At 36.5% G+C, this 26,318-nt stretch overlaps 1 protein-coding gene across 1 annotated transcript; it reads left to right on the top strand.

Annotated features, from left to right (window-relative positions):
- The first annotated feature begins 506 nt into the window (after positions 1-506).
- Positions 507-7,975, top strand: CRIPT (CXXC repeat containing interactor of PDZ3 domain). The gene is made up of 5 exons (XM_065891546.1): positions 507-594; positions 2,818-2,883; positions 3,641-3,695; positions 6,855-6,958; positions 7,278-7,975. The coding sequence occupies exons 1-5, from the start codon at positions 579-581 to the stop codon at positions 7,340-7,342; spliced, it is 306 nt and encodes a 101-aa protein (XP_065747618.1). The 5' UTR covers positions 507-578; the 3' UTR covers positions 7,343-7,975.
- Positions 7,976-26,318: the final 18,343 nt, after the last annotated feature.

Here is a 26,318-nt window from a genome sequence, read left to right as displayed (position 1 = left end):
GCACAAGCGTGGAGACCGAGAGAAAAGAAGGGACAGACGCAGAATGTCGGATCCGAAAGAGGCCAGTCCATCAGCGCAGCCCCTGGGTCACGCAGGAAGGGCGGCGCTGGAGGGGCCGGCAGGCGCGGGCCGGCAAGCACGGACCGGCCGGGGGCAGATATTCCCGGCCAGCTAGGCAGCTGGCGGAAGTGGCTTGCAGCGCCGGGAGGCTCGCGCACCCCGAGCCTCCGGCTGGGCTTACCTAACTCTCCCGCCCGCGGAAGAGAACGGAGGGTTTCTACCTCCCACCATCAGGTGTAACTCAGACCCTGTACCTCGCGCAGGCGCAGGCCTGTGGGGAGGAGGCCTAAGGCCTCACAGCCAATCGCAGAAGTGGAGAGGCGGGCCAAGAAGGCAGCCCCGCCTCCCCACTCGCGTTTATTCCTCCCGCGGCTTTCCAGGTGTTGGATAGGCGGGGCGGAGGGCGGAAGGGCCGGAAGTGTATTTTCGTAACCCGGAAGGGGAGTGCTTCCCTGGCTGTATTGTTAACTTCTTCCAGCTGCAGCTCGTCCTGCGGCTGAGGGAGTCGTCGCGGAAGGATGGTGTGCGAAAAATGTGAGTTAAGGAGACTCTTCTGCGGGAGAAGGAGGCTGGGAGAACCTAACTGGAGTTCCCCGGGAACTTTGCTCTTTCTTTGTTTTTCTTTCGGCCACAGGTCCTTGATTCTAGCCTCTGTCCTCCTATACTGCCCTTTGACCATTCCTGCCCTCCCCAACGACCGTATCGTCCTGTATTTGCATTCAGAGTGGTCTCAGTTTTGCACCTCTGTTTATTTCCGTTGCTTCCCATCAACCCCGGGTATCATCCTGAACTGCTTCTTGACGGGCTTCCTCCCTTCACAGACCCGCCGGGTTGGAATGGATCTTAAAAGTCACTTCCACAGCATCTGGAGTTGATGGATTTAGTAAATAAAAGTACCGGACGCCCGGTTAAATTTGAATTTCAGGAAAACAACAAATAATTTTTAGTGTAAGTATGTCCTATGCAATGTTTGAGACTTGGCTCTGTTTGCTGCTCCTTACTACAGTAAGTGCTTTGTCCCAAAGCACGCACTTTTAGGACATTCTTTACTAAAAAAAAAAAAAAAAGTATTCATTGTTTATATGAAATTTAAATCTAACTGGGTGTCCTGTATTTTATCTAACAAACCTAAGTCAATATCCCATCCAATGGCTTAAATGCTCTTTGCATGAATGCATAGAGGATTGAGGCACAGGGGTAGGAGAATCTCACCACCTTCAAAGCAGTCTGTGTAGATTTCACTGGCTTTTAGAAAAGTCTTTCCTCCCTATAGTTGCCATCCAGTGATTCTAGTGCCAACCCTTGAGATTTAGAAAATATCTTATGATATTTTGATCTCACAAACTGGTTATGTGTTTTAAAAGAGCTGTCATATCCCCAAATCCCTTTTTCCTACAGCTAGATATGTCTGACTCTTCTGTGACAATTTCAAGTCCTCTTATCCTGATAATTGTCTAATTAATGTGATCCACTTTGTTTATATCCCTATAGTATATAAAACTTTGAACATAGATGCCCTTGAGTTTGAATCACAGTTTTTATATTAAGTGAAAGAATGACCATGGATGGTTACTTTAATAAATTCTCAGGGTGCAGAGAATAATTTGGGATTTCTATATTTGGAGCCTAGCATTCAGGAGGACCCTCCTCAGTGAGGCGTCAGCTTACCTTTTTTTTTTTTTTTTTGCGGTACGCGGGCCTTCTCACTGTTGTGGCCTCTCCCGTTGCGGAGCACAGGCTCCGGACGCGCAGGCTCAGCGGCCGTGGCTCACGGGCCCAGCCGCTCCGCGGCATGTGGGATCTTCCCAGACCGGGGCATGAACCCGTGTCCCCTGCATCGGCAGGCGGACTCTCAACCACTGCGCCACCAGGGAAGCCCTCAGCTTACCTTTTTAACTGCATTTTCACTAAGCCTTACCCTTTTCACTTCAGCCAAACCAAACAATATTTTGCCCGTATGTACCCTGAGTTTTCAATGCCTTTCCCCAGGATGTGTCCCTTATTCAGTTTACCTTCATCTTCTCTTCTCCTCTTTCTTCACAGTCTCATTGCCACTAATCCTCTCTATTGCCTTCCCCACAAAGCTTCACTGGATTTCCCTAGCCAAGATTATTTCTTCCTCCATGGAATTTCTCCTAGTACTTGAGCTCTCAATTGTCATACTATTTACTTTCCAGCTTATATTTTAGTTGAATAATTCTTAACTTTTTTTTTTTTGGTTCTCTGAGCCCTTTGAGAATGTGATGAAAGCTGTAGACTTAACATAGTTTATTAAAAAATGGATATACAAAAGGTTTGTGTACAATTTAATCTTCTTCATATATTTCCTAAGGTCTACCTGTGAAACTCAGGTTCAGGACTACTATCAGAGAAATCAGTGTGCTATAAATTCCTTGAAATCTAGAGCTTTATCTCATTTGTTTTATTTTTATCTGTACTTTGTACAATGGCTTATACATCAGAGATGCTTAGTAAATATTTATGGAATGAATAGATTTATCAGATTTGTTTAAAGGATCCATGTACAGAGGAAGCCTATTATAAGCCATACTATTATCCACAAATTTTACTGAAGAGTCAGCTATCCATTGCCCACAGTTAATATCTTAAGTCTCAGTTCACTGGCCCCGACCCCAGCATTAACAGGCTTGTACATAATATGACTGGTGATGCCATTGTGAACTTTAGGCACAATGTAGTGTATTTATTAAATAGTAAACACTAATCTCCCTTACTTTTACTGTCTTGTTATAACAGGTGAAAAGAAACTTGGTACTGTTATCACTCCAGATACATGGAAAGATGGTGCAAGGAATACCACAGGTATTTTTCCTTTTAGAACATGGAAACTGAATCAGATACTTCTGTGAATAATGTTTTCACTTTTACATTATTTGTAAAATGATATGTTATGTGTACAATGTATTTTATCTGTTAAACATTAAGGAATACTAGATACCCCAACAATTTAATATCTTTTCTATTTAGTTCTCTCAGTGACATGTCAGGGTTCCTAATTTGATAGGCAGGAGATAGCAAAATATTTAAATGATTTTTAAGCAATGAGTATATCACAGTAAATGATTTGATTCAGCTTAATTAGAGTTAGTATTGAAAGCCCCCTAGCCTCACCTGATTTTTATATTCTTGAACAAATTATTTAAATGTTTTCACTTTCATAATCATTAAATACAGTGAAGATGTTTTCAAAGGGAAGAAAAAGAAACATTTTTACTGTATTCAAGATCAATGGCACCAAAGTAGCGGCATCTAGATTTTACATTAGATATATGTAAATATAGACCCATTCCTAAAGTCCTACTTTGAGTTTGAGAAATAAAATGATTGCCTTTTATCCAAATTTTTATTTTCCTAGTAAATAATTGTGTGTGTGTTTTTTTTAAGTAGTGTCTTTGAAACCTGGCTACTAAATGAAATTTTTTAAAATTTTGATATAGGCTAGTCTGTTGGTAGGAGGTCACAAAATGAACTCTCTAACTAATTGTTAAATGTTTCATGTGTGTTAATGTGTGAAATGTGTAGACATAACACACTGAAATACATGTATATTTCAATGCAGAAAGTGGTGGAAGAAAGCTGAATGAAAATAAAGCTTTGACCTCAAAAAAAGCAAGGTAGGTATAAGAGCATCTATAAAGCAGTCATATTAATTTCCACTCTTTTTAATATTAAGTGTATTGGAATGAATTTGTTTTACCTCATTCTGTTGTGATAAAACATAGTTAGATAGTTCCAAGCATGCATAACCAAGCTGTCTGTTATAACCTGCTGATTTCACCCTGTTCATTTTCACTGTATCAATATATAAAGATATTATACATTATTTTTATAATTTCACCAGAAAGCATGACTTATTTTTTCTAGTTCTTAATTTTCCTGCAAATCAGAGGCCGCAGAGAAATGTGGACAGGTCATGAGCACTGGAGTCAAACCTAAATTTGAATCTAGATTTTGTTACTGTCTAACTCTGTAACCTTAAGCAAGTTAAACCAGTTCTAAACTTTTCTGAACACTACTTTTTTACCTAGGAATAGGGATAAAAATGTCTCCCACCATAAAAACAATTTTTGACACCATACTCTATTATATCCAGTCTTAAAAATTCCTTGAATCCTTTCAGCTGTCGTCCCATTTCCTTGCTTCCTTTTACAGAAAAAGTTTTCAAAACCCTTATCTAGATAGTACTTTCTCAGTGTCCTTAAGTTCTATTTACTCCTTCAGCCGCTGTAATCAGGCCTCCATCTCCACCATACTCCTAAACCTACTCTTGTTAAGATCACACGTGACCTTTAAAACTGATGGCTACTTCTCTGTTCTTACCTTATTTAACCTTTCGAAAACTGTCTTTTTTGCAACACTTTATTCTCTTGGCTTTGAGATACCACACTCTCCTTTCCTCTTAACTCACTAACTGTCCCTTCTCAATTGAGTGCTTCTGGTTTCAATCCTAGACTTTTTTTTTTTTCTATTTATAAATTTATGATCTCCCCTCAAGTGACTTTAGTCCAATGGCTTTAAATTCAAACTGTATGTTAATGAATTCCACATGTATATCTCAGTCCTGACTTTTCTGAGCTCCAAACATATATCCAGTTGCCTCCTTGACTTTTCCAATTTGATGTCTGACAGGCAACCTCTTTTTCCTTCAGTGAAATCATAGTCTTCTCATCATTGCTCTATGGTCCAATCTAGCTGTGCAAAACTGGAATCCCTAACTGATTTCTTAATTTCCCTCACTTCCCATATCCACCAGCGAGTTCTTTGGCTCTACTACCAAAATATAGCCTGAATACACCTGCTTCTGTTCATCTCACTGCTATTACCCTCTTCTAAACCATCACAGTTTCTTACTTGGGTATTGTAATAACTTTCTGTCTCCCTGCTTCCTCTCTGGTTCCCTATAGTTCGTTCTCATAATAACCAGGGTGGTCCTTTAAAGGGCATGTAACTCCTTTGCTCAAAACCTTGCATTGGTTTTCTTTTTACATTGAATAAAAGCTAGGTCCCATACCATGTTCTTACAGGGTCCTCTGTGATCTGGCCCCTCCTGCCTCTCTGACTTCCTATTGTGCCAACTCCTGCATCAGATATGCCAAGCCCACTCCCATTGGAAGAGGTTTGTGCTTACTACTCCCTCTTCCTAGAATGCATCGCTAAGAGCTTAACATAGCTGGCTCTTTCTTGTTACTTGGGTCTTAGCTGAAATGTCATCTCCTCAGAGAGGGTCCCTAACCAGCACCTAAACTAATGTCTTCCTTCCTTCCCCTCATGTCCACCACAGTATCCTCTCTGAATTTTCTCTACAGCAGGTATTACTATCTTAAAAGTGTGGTTGTGTTCTTACTTATTATCTGTCTCCTCTCACTAGAATGTCAGCTTGATGAGGGCAGAGGCTTTGTCAAGTTCATCTTTGGTATTTAATAATAATAATAAGGCTTTTAATACGTAAAGTGCCCAACACATAAAGGTGCTTATTAAATAATGGGTATAAAATAGCATGATAGACTTAAACTTCAATGCATTGTCACATTATGTATTGTTCACTGACTTATTGATGTCTTCTAAGACCACGCAGTTATTATTGACCAAGTTGTTATGTTTTACAGAGTGTATAGTTGTAGGTACTTCCAGTTCCTTTATGCTCCCAAACTTACTTCAGTGTCATTAATTAGTAGCTATTACTTTTGGGTATTTTAAGTATCTCACTTTGGAAAATGTACGTAAGATTTCTGAGACATTAAAATGTACATTTTAGAATAAAATATGGTTTTAAGAAAAAGCAATCTCTAGACATGTAGGTCCAAACAAATTGAGCTTATAATTAAAAGGAAGAATAGTGTCCGCTCTTAACTTCTCTTGTGGGAAGTAAAGTGATATTCTTTTGGATTTGGAAAAATTAACCTTTAAAAATGAGCTGTTGTATCATACCCAAGAGAAGAAACCAGGTCTAGGACAGTGTTGGTATTCAGTATATGAGTACGGTTACAAAAAGTTATTGCCAATTTAATGGGAAGTATTTCCTCTAAAGTTATTTTGCCCTCCAGTCACTGTAAGGTCACATTTTTTTTAGTAGAAACTTTTTTATCCAAAGGGATTGCATCAGTTAATTGAAAATGTCAGTTAAAGTGGGCAATCATTAAAAGATACACATACCTTATTTTAAGTCAAAGCACATAACTGTACATGCATTCATCAGTCATTTGGCACTGAGACAAGGCTTTTTGAATATGAGTCTACTTTATAATTTTCCTTACATTAATCATAACCAGAATATATATTTCCAGTATCTTTAAGGTAGAGCAAGAACTGACACTTGTAAGGTGCCAAGTCCTTCCACTTAGGATTTTTCCTCAATTTTTAAGTTTTCTTACCCATGCCTAATTCCATAGCAGTTTTAATGATTCACACTTACCTGGTCATCCTAAAGTATTCATTTAGTTTTTAATATAATCAGTCACTCTTTGTGTACTCTCATTACATGAGTTTCCTTAATATTATATCACATGAATAGATTGACAAATACAACTGTTATAAACAGGTTTGGGATTACATACAGCTGACTCTTTACAAGCATACAGCTTACATGGAAGGGGCAGAAGTGTGGAGACATATTAAGAGAGTAGCCAGTTAGAAGAGTGCTATGCCTATCAATTGTAGAACTTGATAGAGGGAACAGAGAGCATGAATTAATCACATTTGTTACTTAAGTGAGGTTATTTAAGAGTATTTCTATTGTATTGTACATTTTTCTTTCTTTAAAAAAAAATCTCTAGATTTGATCCATATGGAAAGAATAAGTTCTCCACTTGCAGAATTTGTAAAAGTTCTGTGCACCAGCCAGGTTCTCATTACTGCCAGGGCTGTGCCTACAAAAAGGGTAAGTTTCCTTTAATACCATTTTTGAATTCATGTCAAACCTACTTCTTTTGATACTGATTTGGATAACATAGTGAAGGAGTAGTCCTTCATAAATTAGTCAAATGCTCTTTTTTCTAAGGCAAAATAAACTTAGAACTTGTCATAGTTAAAAGTATATATTTTCTTTTTTTCTTTTCTGATGCTGTTAAATTATGTTTTAAGCTTCAGGAGTGACTTAAATAAACCAAATCATTTGTATTGGTTAGCTAGTAGATTAGTATTATTAGTTGTTATTAAGATTTGATTACTTACATGAGTTTTTTGTTTGTTTGTTTTAGGCATCTGCTCTATGTGTGGAAAAAAGGTTTTGGATACCAAAAACTACAAGCAAACGTCTGTCTAGATGTATTGAAGTTTCTGGCTTTCCGTATGATTTTACTTTTTGCTTGAATTTTCAAGGCATAATATAGATGTTAAAGTTACAAAATAACATGTCTTAAGACAAGTTTAAACCAGGGAAGTAGATTGGTATTCATTTTTGTGCTCTCAAGAAGTTCTGAACAGCAGCAGTGTAACTAGTTTTTGCCTTAAGTTTTTATTTTCCTTACAAACATCTGAACTGGGATAAGTGACAAATTTAACAAAAAATATTTTCCCAGTTCTGTATGCACTTTTTATTTATCATTACTCATGTAATTTTTATTATCCTTTCCCTCTACTTTATAGATATTGCAAAAGTGTGAGAAGGAGGTTATTGATATTTGGCTTTGAACTTGGCATCCAGATTTGGAATTTTTCCCTCATTCCCTTTTGGTTGCATAGTTCTTAGGATCAGCAGTCCCTTAATTAATTGCAGCTTCATAAGGCATTTAAATATCTGAGATCATTATTGCTAAATAGTTCCTTAAGTAATTAGCCCAGGCCCAAATCAAACAAAAGTTGTATTTATGTTATTTTTTATTTGTTCTTGAAGCCAAAGTGCCAATACCTTTCATATGAGAATGGGAATGCAAGGAACACTCCACACAAATCCAAATGAATACACTGGATTTCAGAAAAACACACATTACACATATTACCTTGAATTCAGACCATTATGAAAGCCAGGAGAACAGTGTGCATCCATGATGATGTGTAACGAATGAATCACCATTCCTTGGGAAAGCGCTTTGAAGCAGAAACCAAACTTCTTTTTAACCTCCTCCTCTTCTCCTTCCCCCACCAAAAATAAATAGACTAAGCAAACATTTTGACTCTTTTTTTTTAATATATATATATAACATAGACTGCTGAAAGACTACTTTGAGGTTTCTTTTTCTTTTTAATTGAAGTAAAGTTGATATACAATGTTGTGTTAATTTCTGCTGTACAACAAAGTGATTCAGTTATACATATATATACCTTTATTTAAAAATTCTTTTCCTTTATGGTTTATCACAAGATATTGAATGCAGTTCCCTGTGCTATGCAGTAGGACCTTGTTGTTTATCCATTCTATATATAATGGTTTGCATCTGCTAACCCCAAAATCCCAATCCATTGCCCTCCCCACCCCACCCACATTGTTTCTGTTTCTTAGATAGGCTCGTTTGTGTCATATTTTAGATTCTACATGAGTGATATATGGTATTTGTCTTTCTCTTTCTGATTTATTTCTCTTAGTATGATAATCTCTAAGTCCATCCATGTTGCTGCAAATGGCATTATTTCATTCTTTTTTGTGGCTGAGTAATATTCCATTGTATATATGTACCACATCTTTTTTATCCATTCATCTGTCAATGAACACTTAAGTTGTTTCCATGTCTTGGCTATTGTGAATAGTGCTGCTATGAGCATAGGGGTGCATGTATCTTTTTGAATTGTAGTTTTGTTTGGATATATGCCCAGGAGTGGAATTGCTAGATCATATAATAGTTCAATTTTTAGTTTTTTGAGGAACCTTTATATTGTTTTCCACAGTGGCTGCACCAACTTCCATTCCCACCAACAGTGTAGGAGGGTTCCCTTTTCTCCACATTCTCTCCAGCATTTGTTATTTGTAGACTTTTTAATGATGGCCATTCTGACCGGTGTGAGGTGGTACTTCATCATAGTTTTGATTTGCATTTCTCTAATAATTAGTGATGTTGAGCACCTTTTCTTGTGACTGTTGGCTATCTGTATGTCTTCTTTGGAGAAATGTCTTTTTAGGGTTTCTGCCCATTTTTTGATTGGGTTGTTTGTTTTTTGGTTATGGAGTTATATAAGCTGTTTGTACGTTTTGGAAATTAAGCCCTTGTTGGTCATGTCATTTGTATTCTCTCCCAGTCTGTAGGTTGTCCTTTTAATTTTGTTTATGGTTTCCTTTGTTGTACAAAAGCTTGTAAGTTTGATTAGGTACGATTTGTTTATTTTTGCTTTTATTTCTATTGTTTTGGGAGACTGACCTTAGAAAACATTGGTACGATTTATGTAACGGAATGTTTTGCCTATGTTCTCTTCTAGGAGTTTTATAGTATCATATTTTATATTTAAGTGTTTAAGCCATTTTGAGTTTATTTTTGTGTATGATGAGAGGGTGTGTTCTAACTTCATTGATTTACCTGTGGCTATCCAACTTTCCCAACACCACTTGCTGAAGAGACCATCTTTTTTCCATTGTATATTCTTGCCTCCTTTGTTGAAGATTAATTGACCATAGGTGTGTGGGTTTATTTCTGGGCTCTGTATTCACTTTGAGGTTTCAGACAAAGATTTTTCTTATGCTGCCTTCAGAGGTACAGGACTTCTGCTTTTGAAACCTGCAGCTTACTGTGGAACACCAAAGAAGTATTCCTTGTTGCCAAGTGCAATATAAATACATAACACTATAAAATGGAAGAATAAGGTAACATGATGATATATATGGTATAGATATCACATTTTTATTTGTTTTAAAATACTATGGAAAGTATTTAAAGTTTTAACTGTTTAATTTATCTATAAGGTTTTTTTCCCTAGGATACATTCTTATTCTTACCCAGAAAAATCATAAGGGTAATGCAAAATATAATAAATGACAACAGCTCTGAGGGCAGGAAGTATCTTCTCATGCTTTAATTGGGGATTTTAAACTAAAATCAATACAAGGGACCCATAATAGGACCTGGTTAAGAGAGTGACCCAGATCCATCAACAGCTGGGTTGGTCAACTTTGGGAAACTACATTTCTCATGTATCAGCTGGGATCTGGACTTCCCCAACTCATATTTCATATTCATGCCTTGACTAGCCTTCTTCTGTAAATGATCCAACAGCCAGACTGAGGTTCTCCTATGAAGATATTTGTCAGTATTATACCTCAGAATAGTTTAAGTATTATAAACCTTCATATTGCTGAAATAACAATATGACTCCCATAAATTGAATAGAAGAAGTTATTAAATGAGGAAGAAATTCCCAAAATAAAACATGAACATAAAGTAGTTTTTAAAAAGAAGACACAAAAACAGAATAGATAACATTAAGATGACAGGATTAAGATCAAACATAGCTTTTATTAGAGTAAATAACATGTTTCTTAAAAAATCTCAGATTGTATTTAATATGTGTATATGTCAGAAACAACTTAAATTCCAACAAGAACACTTCTTAAGTTCATTCATTCATTAAAATATGCAGCCATCAAAATGGTACAGGAATTACATATATGTCCAGAAGTTTATATAAACAGGTAGAAGACATCTGAAAGCTACTAGTACTGTTTTTCTCTTTGGGGTGGAACTAAGGGTTGAGAAAAGAAAGACAACCCTTTACAGCCTCATGCCAACTACCTAATACTTTTTAGCTTCTAGTTCCCTTACCTGGGGGGAACAGGAGAGTACTAATAATTTTAGTATCTTAGAAATACATATTTACATACATAGATATGTATATATATTTTTTGAGAATTTCAAGCAGAAGAAATATATACATTGTTCTGCATTTCAACTTCTTAATGTTTCTCCTGTTTACCATTTTCTCTCTATCTCTTGTTACATGTTTTTTGTCTTGATCACATGATGAATACACTGCAGACGTCATACCCTTTAATACTACGTATATACTCCATAAGAACAAACATACTAAGTTTGGTTATCAAATTCAGGAATTTAACATTGATATAATACTTTCATCTAATCTATAGTCCCTATTCCAATTTAATTTGCTGTTCCATTGGTAATTTTTGTTTTCAGCTACAGGGTGTAGTCCAGGATCATATGTTAGATTATCATGACTCTAATCTGGACCAGTTCTTCAGCCTTTTTTTATCTTTTATAGTATTGATTTATTTGAAGAATACAGGACAGTTAAAGTATAGATGATCCTTCTTTTTGGGTTTTTCTGATTCTTCCTTATGTTAAGATTCGGGTTATGCAATATGGGCTGAAATGCTATGAGTGATATGTCCTCCCAGGGTCACATCCAGACTCCCAGAATGTCCCATTGCCTATTATTGGTGATGTTAATTTGATCACTTGGGTAAGAAGTTGTCCAGTTTCTCCACTGTATAGTTCCCATTTTTTTCTTTTGTGATTAGATAATTTGTGAGGAGAAAGTTTGAGACCAGGTTGATTGATATTCTGTTCCTCATCAAACTTTCCCCTCCTAGATTTAGCATCTTTTGATAATTCTTGTCTGGATAAATTTTTACTGTGCTGTTTACAAAATTGATTTTTCTAACACATTATTCTTTCTGTATTAATTAATTGTCATTCTGCTCTAAGGAAAAGGTTTCCCTTTATCTATTTATCATGAGTATAGAATAAGTGCTTTTTTTCTGACCATTTGAGTGTTAGTTACAGATAATTCCTCTTTACCCCAAATATTTAAGTGTGTATTTTCTAAGAACAGGGATATTTTCTTCCGTAACCACAGCACAATTATCAAAATCAGAAAATTAGCATTAATATAATACATTATCTAATATTTTCCATATTTCACTAGTTGTTCCAGTAATGGCCTTTGTTGGGGGGAAAAAATAGTCCAGGATCCAGTCCAGGATAACACATTACATTTAGTTGTCAAGTCTCTAGTCTCCTGTCTGGAACAGTTCTTCAACCTGTCTTTCAAAAATGTCAAGGTCATGAAAAACATATACCAGTTATTTTATAGTGTCCCTTAATTTGACGTTTTCTGATGTTTGTTTATGATTAGATTGAGCTTATGCATTTTTGACAGGAATATCATAGGAGTGATGCTGTGTCCTTTTCAGTGCATCATATCCTGATACCAGTTGTCTCATCACAAGCTGTTAATTTTGATCACTTGTTTTAGGTGGTATCTGTTAGATCTTTCTGCTGTAAAGATTCTTAATTTTTTCTTTTAAATTAACAAGCATTTTGTGGGGAGATACTTAGAGACTGTAAATATTCTGTTTCTCAGCAAATTTTCATACACTAAGTTTAGCATCCAGTGATGTTTCTTGGCTGAATTAATTGCTACTCTGATGGCTGCCAAATTGTGGTTTTCCAATTCTGTCACTCCTTCTACATTTACTAGTTGGCATTCTACTGTAAGGAAAAGACTTCTCTTTCTCACTTATATTAGTATGAACTCATAAATTCCTATCTTATTCAGTCTGTTACTCTCATTTGTTTTAATGTCAAATTGCCCCATATTTGGCCAGTGGGAGACCTTTTAGGCTGGCTTCTGGGTCTTTTTGACATGTTTTTATCATTCTTTGAGAAATTTCTTACTTTTCAGCACAAAATGTTCCAAGTTTATCTTGTTTTTTTCCCTCCACCCTATCCCTGGAATCAGCTATTTCTTCAACGATCCTTAGTTTCTTTTAGTAGAGAATGGTGTTTAGAAACTAAGATCTGGGCCTGCTGGGTGTCATTGTTTCTAGGCCCCTTCAACAGAAAGAACTAGGAAACATATATTAAAAATCACCAGTTTTTCTGATATCTCCATTTCCAATCCAACCCCACAGGGTTCTTCCTTGTCTTTACCCATTCCATATTTGTACCTTCTTCCACAGTGAGAACCCAGGCCTCCAGCATCATTATTTGCAGAACTCTGATTTTTTTTTTTTTTTTTAACTTTTGGTTGCACCAAGTGGCATGCAGGCTCTTAGTTCCTGGACCAGGGATCAAACCTGAGCCCCCTGCAGTGGAAGCGTGGAGTCTTTAACCACTGGACTGCTAGGGAGGTCCCCAGAACTCTGAATTTTTTAATACTAGTCATGTGTTTTGTAATTAAAAATAGTTTTAAGTTTTTAAAAAATCTAAGTAAGCAAGTAGGAGAATTATACATGTGAATGTCATTCATTAGTCTGTTACTACAGAAAAAAAGTTTGGGAACTTTTGTGCATGTGCTGCCTCCCAGATAAATTTGGTAAGTGAATAAATGGTAGTAAATACTTGTTTCGAATCAGCTAACATTTATTGGATCTATAATACATTCACATCCCTAATCAGACTACTGTTATTGGTTCCAACTTTTTTGCTCATAAGCAAGAACTTGATAAACAACCCATCAAATTAATGTAAAATTGTAAAAGTAAGGGGTGATGATAGACACAAAGAAAATATATTGAAAGAATATAAAGAGAGAGACTGGTTCAAAAACAACAATTCTAGCAGAAATAAAAAAAAAGAATAGGAACTAGATTAAGATGATACTAGGAGAATCGAAATGAAGGGACAGATTTGAAAGACCTGATATAAGATTTGACAGCCTTGTTGACTAAATGAGGAAGTCAGAAGTTGAGTCACAGTGGGTCTCATTTAGATGTTGTAATAGTATTGGTTCTCCACCAGAGGGCAATGGTGTTTTTTCTTGGTTTTTAATTTTCCATCATGCTAAAAGATTTGCAGTTTTAGCAACTTAAAGATCAAATAGATGGACGTAAATCTCCAACAACATCGTGAACAAGATATCCAGAGAAACTTAACCATGCAATAAAAATCCTGGAAAATATTTACATATATACATATGCATATAAGTATATAAAATTTGTACATATGTATGATTTTAAAATATAGAGTTGATTAAACTGGCGAAAAAGTGATGATGATCCTCAGAGGCCAGAAACAAAGGGAAAGTGCAAGTCCAAAGTGTAAACTAGCACCAAAGCCAGTACTTGCCTTCAAGAATATCTTCCAATCTCGCAGTGCCTAAAGCCTACATCTTAAAGCATCATGTGCATGGAAGACAAAGCCTTGGACTTGAGCAAGGTGGGAAGGTTAGATAAGAGACATGTGCATTAAGCATGGAGCCCTACAAGGCAATGATTTCAGTGGATTTACTTTAAAACCCCACTTATACACAAAAAGGCAGTGGGAATACGTTCTTATGGCCTTAGCCCTGGGAGGACCAGGGGAAGAAAATTTAAATCTCTTCAGAGACTTTAGCACAAAGATCCAGAGATAGAAAATATGAAGTAGAAATTGAGACATGAGAGGTAGAGGCAAAAGGTCTGACCTACATCCAAAAGAGACATGTTTAAACTTTTTTCATAATAAATAGTTTTTTAAGAACAGGAATGAAAGAGACTTTTTTTAGGCAAACGAGTTTAAACCAGCAGATCCTCAGTAGAGGACATTCCAAAGGCATACTTCAGGAAGAAGAAAATGAGCTCAAAAATTAATGAAATGTAAGAAAGAATGATCAGTCCCAGAAAATGGTAAATATGCAGGTAACTGTAGACAAACATTGATTATATAACAAGATAATATCTAATTTGTGGAGTTCATAAGAACTAAAATACTAGGAAATATTAAAATATAGTTGATCGGGTTAAGTACTTAAGAAGAAAAAGATATTGACAAACTTTCAACTTGGTCAAGTTAAAAAATACATGTTAAACTTTCTCAAATAACAAAGAATAAAATAAGGAGCATATTTTGCAAACCAGAGGTATTATATGGAATGAGAGAAAATATATTAATCCAAAAGAAGTCAAAAAAGGAGGGGGTGGGGGGGGAGGCATTTAGAAGGGACAAAGTAAGATGAAGGCAATAAATTCAAATATCTCTATTCACAACTGATGTGAATATACTAACTTTTCCAGTTAAACAAATATTGTCACTTTTTTTTTAAAGTTCCAGCTGAATACTAAAGTGTGTTTATAGTAAAAGGATGGGAAAGTATATCAGGCAGACACTAACTAAAATAAAACTGGTGTGGCTATATTAATGTAGAAAAAGTAAGTCTTAAGGCAAAAAGCATTACTAGAGGGAAGAAAGACCATTACATACTGATAAAAAGTTCAAGTTTCCAAGAAGATAAAGCAATTCTAAGTTATATACTGCTAACGATATAGCTTCAAAATATATAAAACAAAAATTGACAGAAGTGTTCTAGTGAAAGATTTTACGCACTTTTTGCACTAATTCATGAAACAAGCAGACAAGCCTCTTAGATAGCCTCATCCACCAGAGGGCAGACAGCAGAAGCAGGAAGAACTACAATCCTGCAGCGTGTGGAACAAAAACCACATTCACAGAAAGACAAAGATGTAAAGGCAGAGGGCTATGTACCAGATGAAGGAACAAGATAAAAGCCCAGAAGAACAACTAAATGAAGTGGAGATAGGAAACCTTCCAGAAAAAGAATTGAGAATAACGATAGTGAAGATGATCCAGGACCTTGGAAAAAGAATGGAGGCAAAGATCGAGAAGATGCAAGAAATGTTTAACAAAACCTAGAAGAATTAAAGAACAAACAGAGATGAACAATACAATAACTGAAATGAAAACTACACTAGAAGGAATCAATAGCAGAATAACTGAGGCAGAAGAACAGGTAAGTGACCTGGAAGACAGAATGGTGAAATTCACTGCTGCAGAACAGAATAAAGAAAAAAAAAAGAAATGAAGACAGCCTAAGAGACCTCTGGGACAACATTAAATGCAACAGCATTCGCATTATAGGGGTCCCAGAAGAAGAAGAGAGAGAGAAAGGACCTGAGAAGATATTTGAAGAGATTATAGTCAAAAACTTCCCTAACATGGGAAAGGAAATAGCCACCCAAGTCCAGGAAGTGCAGAGAGTCCCATACAGGATAAACCAAGGAGAAACACGCCAAGACACATAGTAAACAAATTGGCAAAAATTAAAGACAAAGAAAAATTATTGAAAGCAGCAAGGGAACCATGACAAATAACATACAAAGGAACTCCCATAAGGTTAACAGCTGATTTCTCAGCAGAAACCCTACAAGCCAGAAGGAAGTGGCATGATATACTTAAAGTGATGAAAGGGAAGAACCTACAACCAAGATTACTCTAGCCGGCAAGGATCTCATTCAGATTCAATGGAGAAATCAAAAGCTTTACAGACAAGCAAAAGCTAAGCAAATTCAGCACCACCAAACCAGCTATACAACAAATGCTAAAGGAACTTCTCTAAGTGGGAAACATGAGAAGAAAAGGACCTACAAAAACAAACCCAAAACAATTAAGGAAGTGGTCATAGGAGTATACATATTGATAATTACCTTAAACGTGAATGGATTAAATGCTTCAACCAAAAGACCCAGGCTTGCTGAATGAATACAAAAACAAGACCCATATATATGCTGTGTACAAGAGACCCACTTCAGACCTAGAGACACATACAGACTGAAAGTGAGGGGGTGGAAAAAGATATTCCATGCAAATGGAAATCAAACGAAAGCTGGAGTAGCAATACTCATATCAGATAGACTAGACTTTAAAGAATGTTACAAGAGACAAGGAAGGACACTACATAATGATCAAGGGATCAATCCAAGAAGAAGATATAACAATTATAAATATATATGCACCCAACATAGGAGCACCTCACTACATAAGGCAACTGCTAACAGCTGTAAAATAGGAATCGACAGTAACACAATAATAGTGGGGGGCTTTAACACCTCACTTACACCAATGAACAGATCATGCAAAAGGAAAATAAGTAAGGAAACAGAAGCTTTAAATGACAATAGACCAGATTTAATTGATATTTATAGGACATTCCATCCAAAAACAGCAGATTACACTTTCTTCTCAAGTGCGCACGGAACATTCTCCAGGATAGATCACATCTTGGGTCACAAATCAAGCCTCAGAAAATTTAAGAAAATGTAAATCATATCAAGCATCTTTTCTGATCACAATGCTGTGAGATTAGAAATGAATTACAGGGGAAAAAAACATAAAAAACACAAACACATGGAGGCTAAACACTACATTACTAAATAACCAAGAGATCACTGAAGAAATTAAAGAGGAAATCAAAAAATACCTAGAGACAACTGAAAATGAAAACACCACAATCCAAAACCTATGGGATGCAGCAAAAGCAGTTCTAAGAGGGAAGTTTATAGCTATACAAGCCTACCTCAAGAAACAAATATCTCAAATAATCTAACCTTACACCTAATGGAACTAGAGAAAGAAGAACAAACAAAGCCCAAAGTTAGCAGAAGGAAAGAAATCATAAAGATCAGAGCAGAAATACATGAAATAGAAACAAAGGAAACAATAGCAAAGATCAATAAAACTAAAAGCTGGTTCTTTGAGAAGGTAAACAAGATTGATAAACCATTAGCTAGACACATCAAGAAAAAGAGGGAGAGGACTCAAATCAAAATTCGAAATGAAAAAGGAGAAATTACAACAGACACCACAGAAATACAAAGCATCCTAAGAGACTACTACAAGCAACTCTATGCCAATAAAGTGGACAACTTGGAAGAAATGGACAAATTCTTAGAAAGGTATAACCTTCCAAGACTGAAGCAGGAAGAAATAGAAAATATGAACAGACCAATCACAAGTCATGAAATTGAAACTGTGATTAAAAATCTTCCAACAGGGCTTCCCTGGTGGTACAGTGGTTGAGAGTCTGCCTGCCAATGCAGGGGACACGGGTTTGTGCCCTGGGCTGGGCAGATGCCACATGCTGCAGAGAGGCTAGGCCTGTGAGCCATGGCCGCTGAGCCTGCACGTCCGGAGCCTGTGTTCCGCAACGGTAGAGGCCACAGCAGTGAGAGGCCCGCGTACCCCCCCCCCCAAAAAAAATAAAGCTTCCAACAAACAAAAGTCCAGGACCAGGTGGCTTCACAGGTGAATTCTATCAAACATTTAGAGAAGAGCTAACACCCATCCTTCTCAAACTCTTCCAAAAAATTGTGGAAGAAGGAACACTCCCAAACTCAGTCTATGAGGCCACCATCACCCTGATACCAAAACCAGACAAAGATACTAAAGAAAAGAAAATTACAGACCAATATCACTGATGTATATAGATGCAAAAATCCTCAACAAAATACTAGCAAGCAGAATCCAACAATACATTAAAGGATTACACACCATGATCAAGTGGGATTTATCCAAGAATGCAAGGATTCTTCAGTGTACGCAAATCAGTCAATGTGATACACCATATTAACAAATTGAAGGAGAAAAACAATATGATCATCTCAATAGATGCAGAAAAAGCTTTTGACAAAATCCAACACCCATTTATGATAAAAACTCTCCAGAAAGTGGGCATAGAGGGAACCTAACTCAACATAATAAAGACCATATGACAAACCCACAGCCAACATCGTTCTCAATGGTGAAAAACTGAAACCATTTCCACTAGGATCAGGAACAAGACAAGGATGCCCACTCTCACCGCTATTATTCAACATAGTTTTGGAAGTCCTAGCCTCAGCAATCAGAGAAGGAAAAGAAATAAAAGGAATACAAATTGGAAAAGAAGAAGTAAAACTGTCACTGTTTGCAGATGACATAATACTATACATAGAGAATCCTAAAGATGCCATCAGAAAACTCCTAGAGGTAATCAATGAATTTGGTAAAGTTACAGGATACAAAATTATTGCACAGAAATCTCTTGCATTCCTATACACTAACGATGAAAAATCTGAAAGAGAAATTAAGGAAACACTCCCATTTACCACTGCAACAAAAAGAATAAAATACCTAGGAATAAACCTACCTAGGGAGACAAAAGACCTGTATGCAGAAAACTGTAAGACACTGATGAAAGAAATTAAAGATGATACCAACAGATGGAGAGATATACCATGTTCTTGGATTGGAGGAATCAATATTGTGAAAATGACTATACTACCCAAAGCAATCTACAGATTCAATGCAATCCCTATCAAATTACCAATGGCATTTTTTACAAAACTAGAACAAAAAATCTTAAAATTTCTATGGAGACACAAAAGACCACGAATAGCCAAAGCAGTCTCAAGGGGAAAAAACGGAGCTGGAGGAATCAGACTCCCTGACTTCAGACTATACTACAAAGCTACAGTAATCAAGCCAATATGGTACTGGCACAAAAGCAGAAACATAGATCAATGGAACAAGATAGCCCAGAGGTAAACCCATACACCTATGGTCAACTTATCTATGAAAAAGGAGGCAAGGATATACAATGGAGAAAAGACAGTCTCTTCAATAAGTGATGCTGGGAAAACTCGACAGCTACATGTAAAAGAATGAAATTAGAGCACTCCCTAACACCATACACAAAAATAAACTCAAAATGGATTCGCGACCTAAATGTAAGACTGGACACTATAAAACTCTTAGAGGAAAACGTAGGAAGAACACTCTTTGACATAAATCACAGCAAGATCTTTTTTGATCCACCTCCTAGAGTAATGGAAATAAAAACAAAAATAAACAAATGGGACCTAATGAAACTTAAAAGGTTTTGCACAGCAAAGGAGACCATAAACAAGACAAAAAGACAACTCTCAGAATGGGAGAAAATATTTGCAAACGAATCAACGGTCAAAGGATTAATCTGCAAAATATATAAACAGCTCATGCAGCTCGATATTAAAAAAACAAACAACCCTATCCAAAAATGGGCAGAAGACCTAAATAGACATTTCTCCAAAGAAGACATACAGATGGCCAAGAAGCACATGAAAAGCTGCTCAGCATCACTAATTATTAGAGAAATGCAAATCAAAACTACAATGAGGTATCACCTCACACCAGTTAGAATGGGCTTCATCAGAGAATCTACAAACAAATGCTGGAGAGGGTGTGGAGAAAAGGGAACCCTCTTGCACTGTTGGTAGGAATGTAAACTGATACAGCCACTATGGAGAACAGTATGGAGGTCCCTTAAAAAACTAAAAATAGAATTACCATATGATCCAGCAATCCCACTATTAGGTATATACCCAGAGAAAACCATAATTCAAAAAGACACATGCACCCCAATGTTCATTGCAGCACTATTTACAATAGCCAGGTCTTGGAAGCAACCTAAATGCCCATCGTCAGAAGAATGGATAAAGAAGATGTGGTACATGTATACAATGGAAAATTACTCAGCCATAAAAAGGAACAAAATTGGGTCATTTGTTGAGACGTGGATGGATCTGGAGACTGTCATACAGAGTGAAGTAAGTCAGAAAGAGAAAAACAAATATCATATATTAACGCATATATGTGGAACCTAGAAAAATGGTACAGATGAACCGGTTTGCAGGGCAAAAATTGAGACACAGATGTAGAGAACAAACGTATGGACACCAAGGGGGGAAAGCCGTGGGAGTGTGGGGGTGGTGGTGTGATGAATTGGGCAATTGGGATTGACATGTATACACTGATGTGTATAAAATTGATGACTAATAAGAACCTGCTGTATAAAAAAAATAAAATTTAAAAAATTTTTTGAAAAAACAAGCAGCCAATATATAAAACTTCAGTAAGATTTGAACAGTACAATTAACTAGCTTGATCTAATGGACACACAAAAGATCATCCCAATAACTGAATAATTTGCATTCTTAAGCATGCCAGGAACATTTATAAAAAAAAATTAATCATGTACTAAGCCATAAGACAGGTCTCAACAATTTTCAGAAATTTGATATCAGAAAAACCAACCTTTAATCACAACACAATTAGGTTAGAAATCAACAGCAGAAAGATAATTTTTTAAAACTATACAGTCGGCCCTCTGTATCCTTGGGTGCTACATCCATGAATTCAACCAACCACAGGTTGAAAATATTCCCCCCCAAATTTTCCAGAAATGTCTAAAAAGCAAACCTTGCGTTTGCCATGTGCTGGCAACTATTTCGATAGCATTTACATTGTATTTTACAACTATTTATGTAGCATTACATTATAGGCATTATAAATAATCTAGAGATGATTTAAAGTTTACAGGAGAGAAGATGTACATAGGTTATATGGGAATACTACACCATTTTATGTAAGGGACTTGAACATCTGTGAATTGTGGTGTGTGGGGAGGGGAGGGGTGTCCTGGAAACAGTTCCCTGCAGATATCAAAGGATGACTGTATTCAGAAATGTAAGACATACTTCTAAATAATTAATGAGCTTGAAAAATCATAGTGGAATTAGAATATACTTAAGATCAAATAATAATGAAAATATTTTATCAAAACTTGTGGGATACAGCTAAAGTGGAATTCAGAGGCTTTAAATGCTTATATGGGAAAAGAAAGTCTGACAATGAGCTAAGAATTGGACTGAAGTTAGAAGACAAATCCAAAGAAGGTAGGGAGAAGGAATTAATAAAAATAAGATCATAAATGAATCACATGTAAAACAAAGATACAGTAGAAAAAATGGAGCTCAAAAAGCAAAAAGTTCATTCTTTGTAAAAACTAGTAAAATTCTAAAACCTATAGCAAGACTGATAAAGAAAAAAATCAGGAATAGTCAATTTTAAGAATAAACAATGGAACATAATTATAGATAAAGCAAAGCAAAAAAAAAGAATATTATGGATGCTTTTTTGCCAGTATGAGTTGAAGAATATTAGATGAAATGGATATTATCTTATAAAAATAATAATGATTGACTCAAGAATAAACTAAAAAACCTGAAAGGTCCTATAATCACTAAAGAAATTTTATCACAAGTCAAACATTAGAATGAGATGGTTTTACAGGTGAATTATACAAAAATTCAAATAACAAGTGATTCCAAACTTACACAGACTTTTTCAAACAAGAGAAAAAGTGGGAATACTCCTCAACTCACTTATAAGGCTAGTATAACCTTGTTACCCAAATCAGGCAAGTACTGTAAAGAAAAGAAAATTACAGAACATTATCAGTCATGAGCATAGATGGAAAATATTAGAAAACTAATTCAGCAATGCATAACAGTTGATCATATTATTTTGTGACCAATACGAGTTTATCCCAGGAATGCAAGACTGGCCAACACTTTTTAAAATCTATTAATTCATTACCCACATTAACAAATTAATGAAAAAACTATGTGATTATTTTTTATAAAATCCAACAAACAATGAAAACTAGAATAGAAATTCCTTAACCTAGTGAAAGGTAACATCAAAAGCCCACAGCAAATATCCTATCAATTATTAAATACATTGACTTTAAAATTAGTAACAAGACAAGAATGCCTACTCTTACCACTTCTATTCAACATTGTACCAGAGATTCTAGCAATTGCAGTAAAACAAGACAAAGAAGAAAAAAGGTATAGAGATCAGAAGGAAAAAGCAAAACTAATTGTTTGCAGTATTCCAGTATTTTGTGGATCCCAAAAGAATCCACAGCAAACTATTAGGCTGAATAAACAGTTTATCCAATTTACCACAAAGGAGATCAGTACACAAAAGTAGAATGCATTTAAGCATACCAGCAAAAACAAAATGTAATTTTAAAATATACCCTATATAATAGAAACCAAAAATATAAGAATAAATATAACAGAAGGTGTCCAAGTGCTTTGGAGAAAATTATAAAATTTATTGAACAAGATAGAACTCAACAAGCTGATCATAAAATTTATATGGAAGAGCAAAGGGCCAAAAGACACTTTTAAAGAATAATAAATTGGAGGGTCTTGATATACCAAGCATCAAAGTTTTTCATAAAACTGAAGTAATAGGACTCTTGTGCCAACACAAAGACAGAGAGACCAGGCGTCGATGAATACATATATGGGAAGGTGGTATATGCCACAAGTGGCATTGTAAATCAGTGGGGAAATTCTTCAGTAAATTCTAACTGGATCCCTGTACACAAAAGTCAAATCCAGAACTTAGACGTGAAAGGTAGTCCTGCTGTCCAATATCAGAAAACAGTTTTCTAGATTTTGTCTGGTTTCTTAACTGTTTAGAGCAGTAAGGTAAGTTTGGTTCCTGGCAGTCCATCATGGTCATAAGTGGAAGTCAAGTGTAGTTTTGTAGAGTTTTCCTCTTCCCACACAGTCTGTTTCCTCCACGTTGCTTTTATGTTTGTTTAGGTCTCTGTCTTCCTTGTTAGTTTTCTTCAAACGTCTGGCCTTTTTTTCTTTCTGCTTACTCTTAATAGTGTGGGGAGACTATTGGAAACTCTGCTTGTGTTGGTAGACAAGTTGACCATGAGTTTCATGTAAGGCAGAGGTTATCAACAGTAACACTACTGATGTTTTGGATCGGATAATCCTTTGTTGTGGGACGCTTTTCTTGTGCATTGTAGGATATTTAGCAGTATCCCTAGCCTCTACCCACTAGATGCCAGAACCCCCAACCCTACCAAGTTTTGTGAAAATAAAAAATGTCTCCAGACATTGCCATATGCGTCTTAAGTTGAGAATCACTGATTTAGGGTGATTCTATCTAAGCTGTTTGCAAAGGGACTGTTGAAGTCAGTATATTTAGATACTTCTTTTTGAGGTGGTCATATTCTCCACAGAATAGTCCTCCAATTTCTCTTGCCTAAGGATAAAGTGGAAGAAAGCAGGAAGCCTTAGTATTCGATATACAGGCATTCACTTATTTTTCCTGTTTTAAGTACTTCATACCGACCCTCAACTGTGCCTGGTTTTCCTCCATCCAGAAACCATCTGTTTACCCATCTCTGGAGCCTAAATCTCTAGACTTTGGCCAGAGTGTGGGACGGGCAATCACCAGTGATGTGGAGTATGGGGAGGGGAGAAATCCAGGAAGCTACGTGATCCTCAAACAGCCTTCATTCAACCAGTCTTCCTTATTTCAACACCCTGTTTCACCCCACTTCCAGAGGCACCATCAATCCTTGAGTCTTTTGAGGATTCTGGAGTGCATATGGAATTTATTTTTATCTTTACTTAATGTCAGTTTACAATTTGGTCTTTCAAGTTTGCTACAATTTGGTCTTTCAAGTTTGCCAAGTCCATTACTATTTGCTTTCTACCCTCCAAAATTTGGTTCCTTTGGTATCCTCTTTCACTCTCTTTATCCTTAGGATTTATGCCACCCCCTTAAGCGCCTTTACTGTATTTTTATGTGAGGAGATTGAGCAGGATAAAAATTAGATATGTTTCATTCCACTGTCTTTATCCAGAAGCTTCAATTCCATATACTTTTGATAGTTGTCATGTTTCTAATTGTCACCAGACATTTACCCTTTGGAATGTGGGCCGTCAAGTGGAAGGGAACAGATACAGCCTTTATTTCCTTCCCCTCTTTCTATTTCTTATAGATAATATTATAATTGGGAGGTGGGAATGAAGAGAAAGATGTTAACAGAGGATATGAGAGATTAACTGGTTGAAACTGAAGTTCATGTTGAAGGGTTATGGGAGATATGAATACAATAAATAGATAAGGTGGGACCAGATTATGAAGCCTACAATACTGGTTTGAATATATCATATTGGATCCAGGAGGCAGTAGAAAAGCATTATGGACTTTTCATCTGAGAAGTGATTTGATGAAAGTAGGTTTTATAAATATTAATCTTAAGAGCTCAGATAACAGATGGACAAGAATAGGGAATGAGTAGAGGCAGAGGAGCTTTCCAGGAGACCGTGGCTGATATCCAGATAGAATTGATAAACTAGGCCATAATGGGAGGGATGGGAATGGAAAGGATAGATTTAAAAGTCATTGACAAGGAAAGTTTGATTGTATTTGTTACCTCCAACAGGTATAGAAGTTAAATAGATCACAGTTGAATGTACAGAATCTCATATTCATGGGTGGTAAATCTAAACACATTAAATAAAATGTTGGTGTGGCAGGAAATGTGCCTGGTAGAGCACTACATGATTCAGTCATTGAGAAAAGGCCCAATTAAGACAGCTCAAGAAAAAGGAAAGGGAGGCTGTTGAGAATTCACAGAGGGGTCTCATTGGAATATAAACATTCCTGAAGAACAACCAGCCTTCTGGGACTGGAATGAAACAGAAACACTTTCTCTGTTTTACTTTGGCTTTTTCCATGAACACATCTTGTACAAGGCCCACAGATGGCTATTCTAATCCCTGAGGCCATGTGACCTTTCTGGCTACATCTCTACCACCAACTGCTTCTTCCCTCTAGTCTTTCAGTTAAATTACTGAAAGAGAATTTGGACCCAGCTCCACCTTTCATTTCAGGGCACAAGTTTCACATACCTGAGCAGCCAGCAGTGACAGAGGATAGGTTGGGGAAGGGGTGGTTACACAGTGATGTCCAGTCAACACAACCACAAACACAGCAGGCACATTGACCCACCCAGGCAAAAGAATTGTTTTAATGAATCTGAATTAGAAAGGAAACGGAAACTTTTTGGTGTATAACCTTACCTTTTAGAGTTGGTGTCAGCTACAGAATCCCAAGTTACCTTACAAAGCCACCGTGAGTGGTGGAAGTGAGAAAAGGTTATAGGATTGGCCTAGTGTGCTTATTCCTTCTATGTAAGTAGTTTGCACTTCAGACTGAAAACTCTGTGAATCCAGCACCAGGTCTGCTGCCTGCGAGCCAACTGGCCTCTTTGACAACACCAGACAATCCTCACCCAGGCTTCCTTATGTAATGTTTGTAGAAAAAGGGCACAGTTTGCTGACCAGTAGACCAATACACCGTCATCATGGCCCCACAGAAATTGGTCTGCTGTGGTGCTCCAAGAAACTCATAACTTTTTCAAATGAGCTTATAATTTTTCTACATCTGTGCAGTTGTTCAAGATCAAGGGTCAGCAAACTATGATTCACAGGCTAGTTGCCTATTTTTGTATATAAAGTTTTATTGGAACACAGCTATGGCCATTCAGTAATAGATTGTCTATGGTTTCTTTTGTGTACAGTGGCAGAGTTGCAAACCTAAAATATTTACTACCTGGCCCTTTAAGAAAAAGTTTGCTGACCCCTGTTCTAGATAGTTCTAGAAATGATCAGCATTTTGGGAAAAATCTTGGGTAGATATAAAAGACTAGCGGCTGCACAGTAGTGGTACAATGTTTTCCCACACTGCTGCTTTTATTGTTTCTTAGCTCCTTAATCACTTTATGGACCACATTTAGGGCCAGAAGTCACTCAGACATCTCTCAAGATTGTCTTATTGGCCTAAACTCATTATTCTACATTCATAGATTAAACTATTAATTAATTTGATCTAGATGACTAAAGCAAATGTCTTTAGTCTGTTCTGATTATTTACCCTCAGATTTTATTTTCTTGC

The sequence above is a fragment of the Phocoena phocoena genome, chromosome 14 (genome assembly GCF_963924675.1).
Source record: "Phocoena phocoena chromosome 14, mPhoPho1.1, whole genome shotgun sequence".
NCBI classification, from domain to species: Eukaryota; Metazoa; Chordata; class Mammalia; order Artiodactyla; family Phocoenidae; genus Phocoena; species Phocoena phocoena.
Note: the sequence above shows the minus strand (reverse complement) of the source record. Positions and strands in the feature narration are given on the sequence as shown.

What these genes read in the sequence shown, in the direction of transcription:
- CRIPT (XM_065891546.1), top strand. An exon ending in TGGTGCAAGGAATACCACAG is followed by an intron (nt 2,884 to 3,640) that starts GTATTTTTCCTT and finishes ATTTCAATGCAG; the next exon opens with AAAGTGGTGGAAGAAAGCTG. An exon ending in GGGCTGTGCCTACAAAAAGG is followed by an intron (nt 6,959 to 7,277) that starts GTAAGTTTCCTT and finishes TGTTTGTTTTAG; the next exon opens with GCATCTGCTCTATGTGTGGA.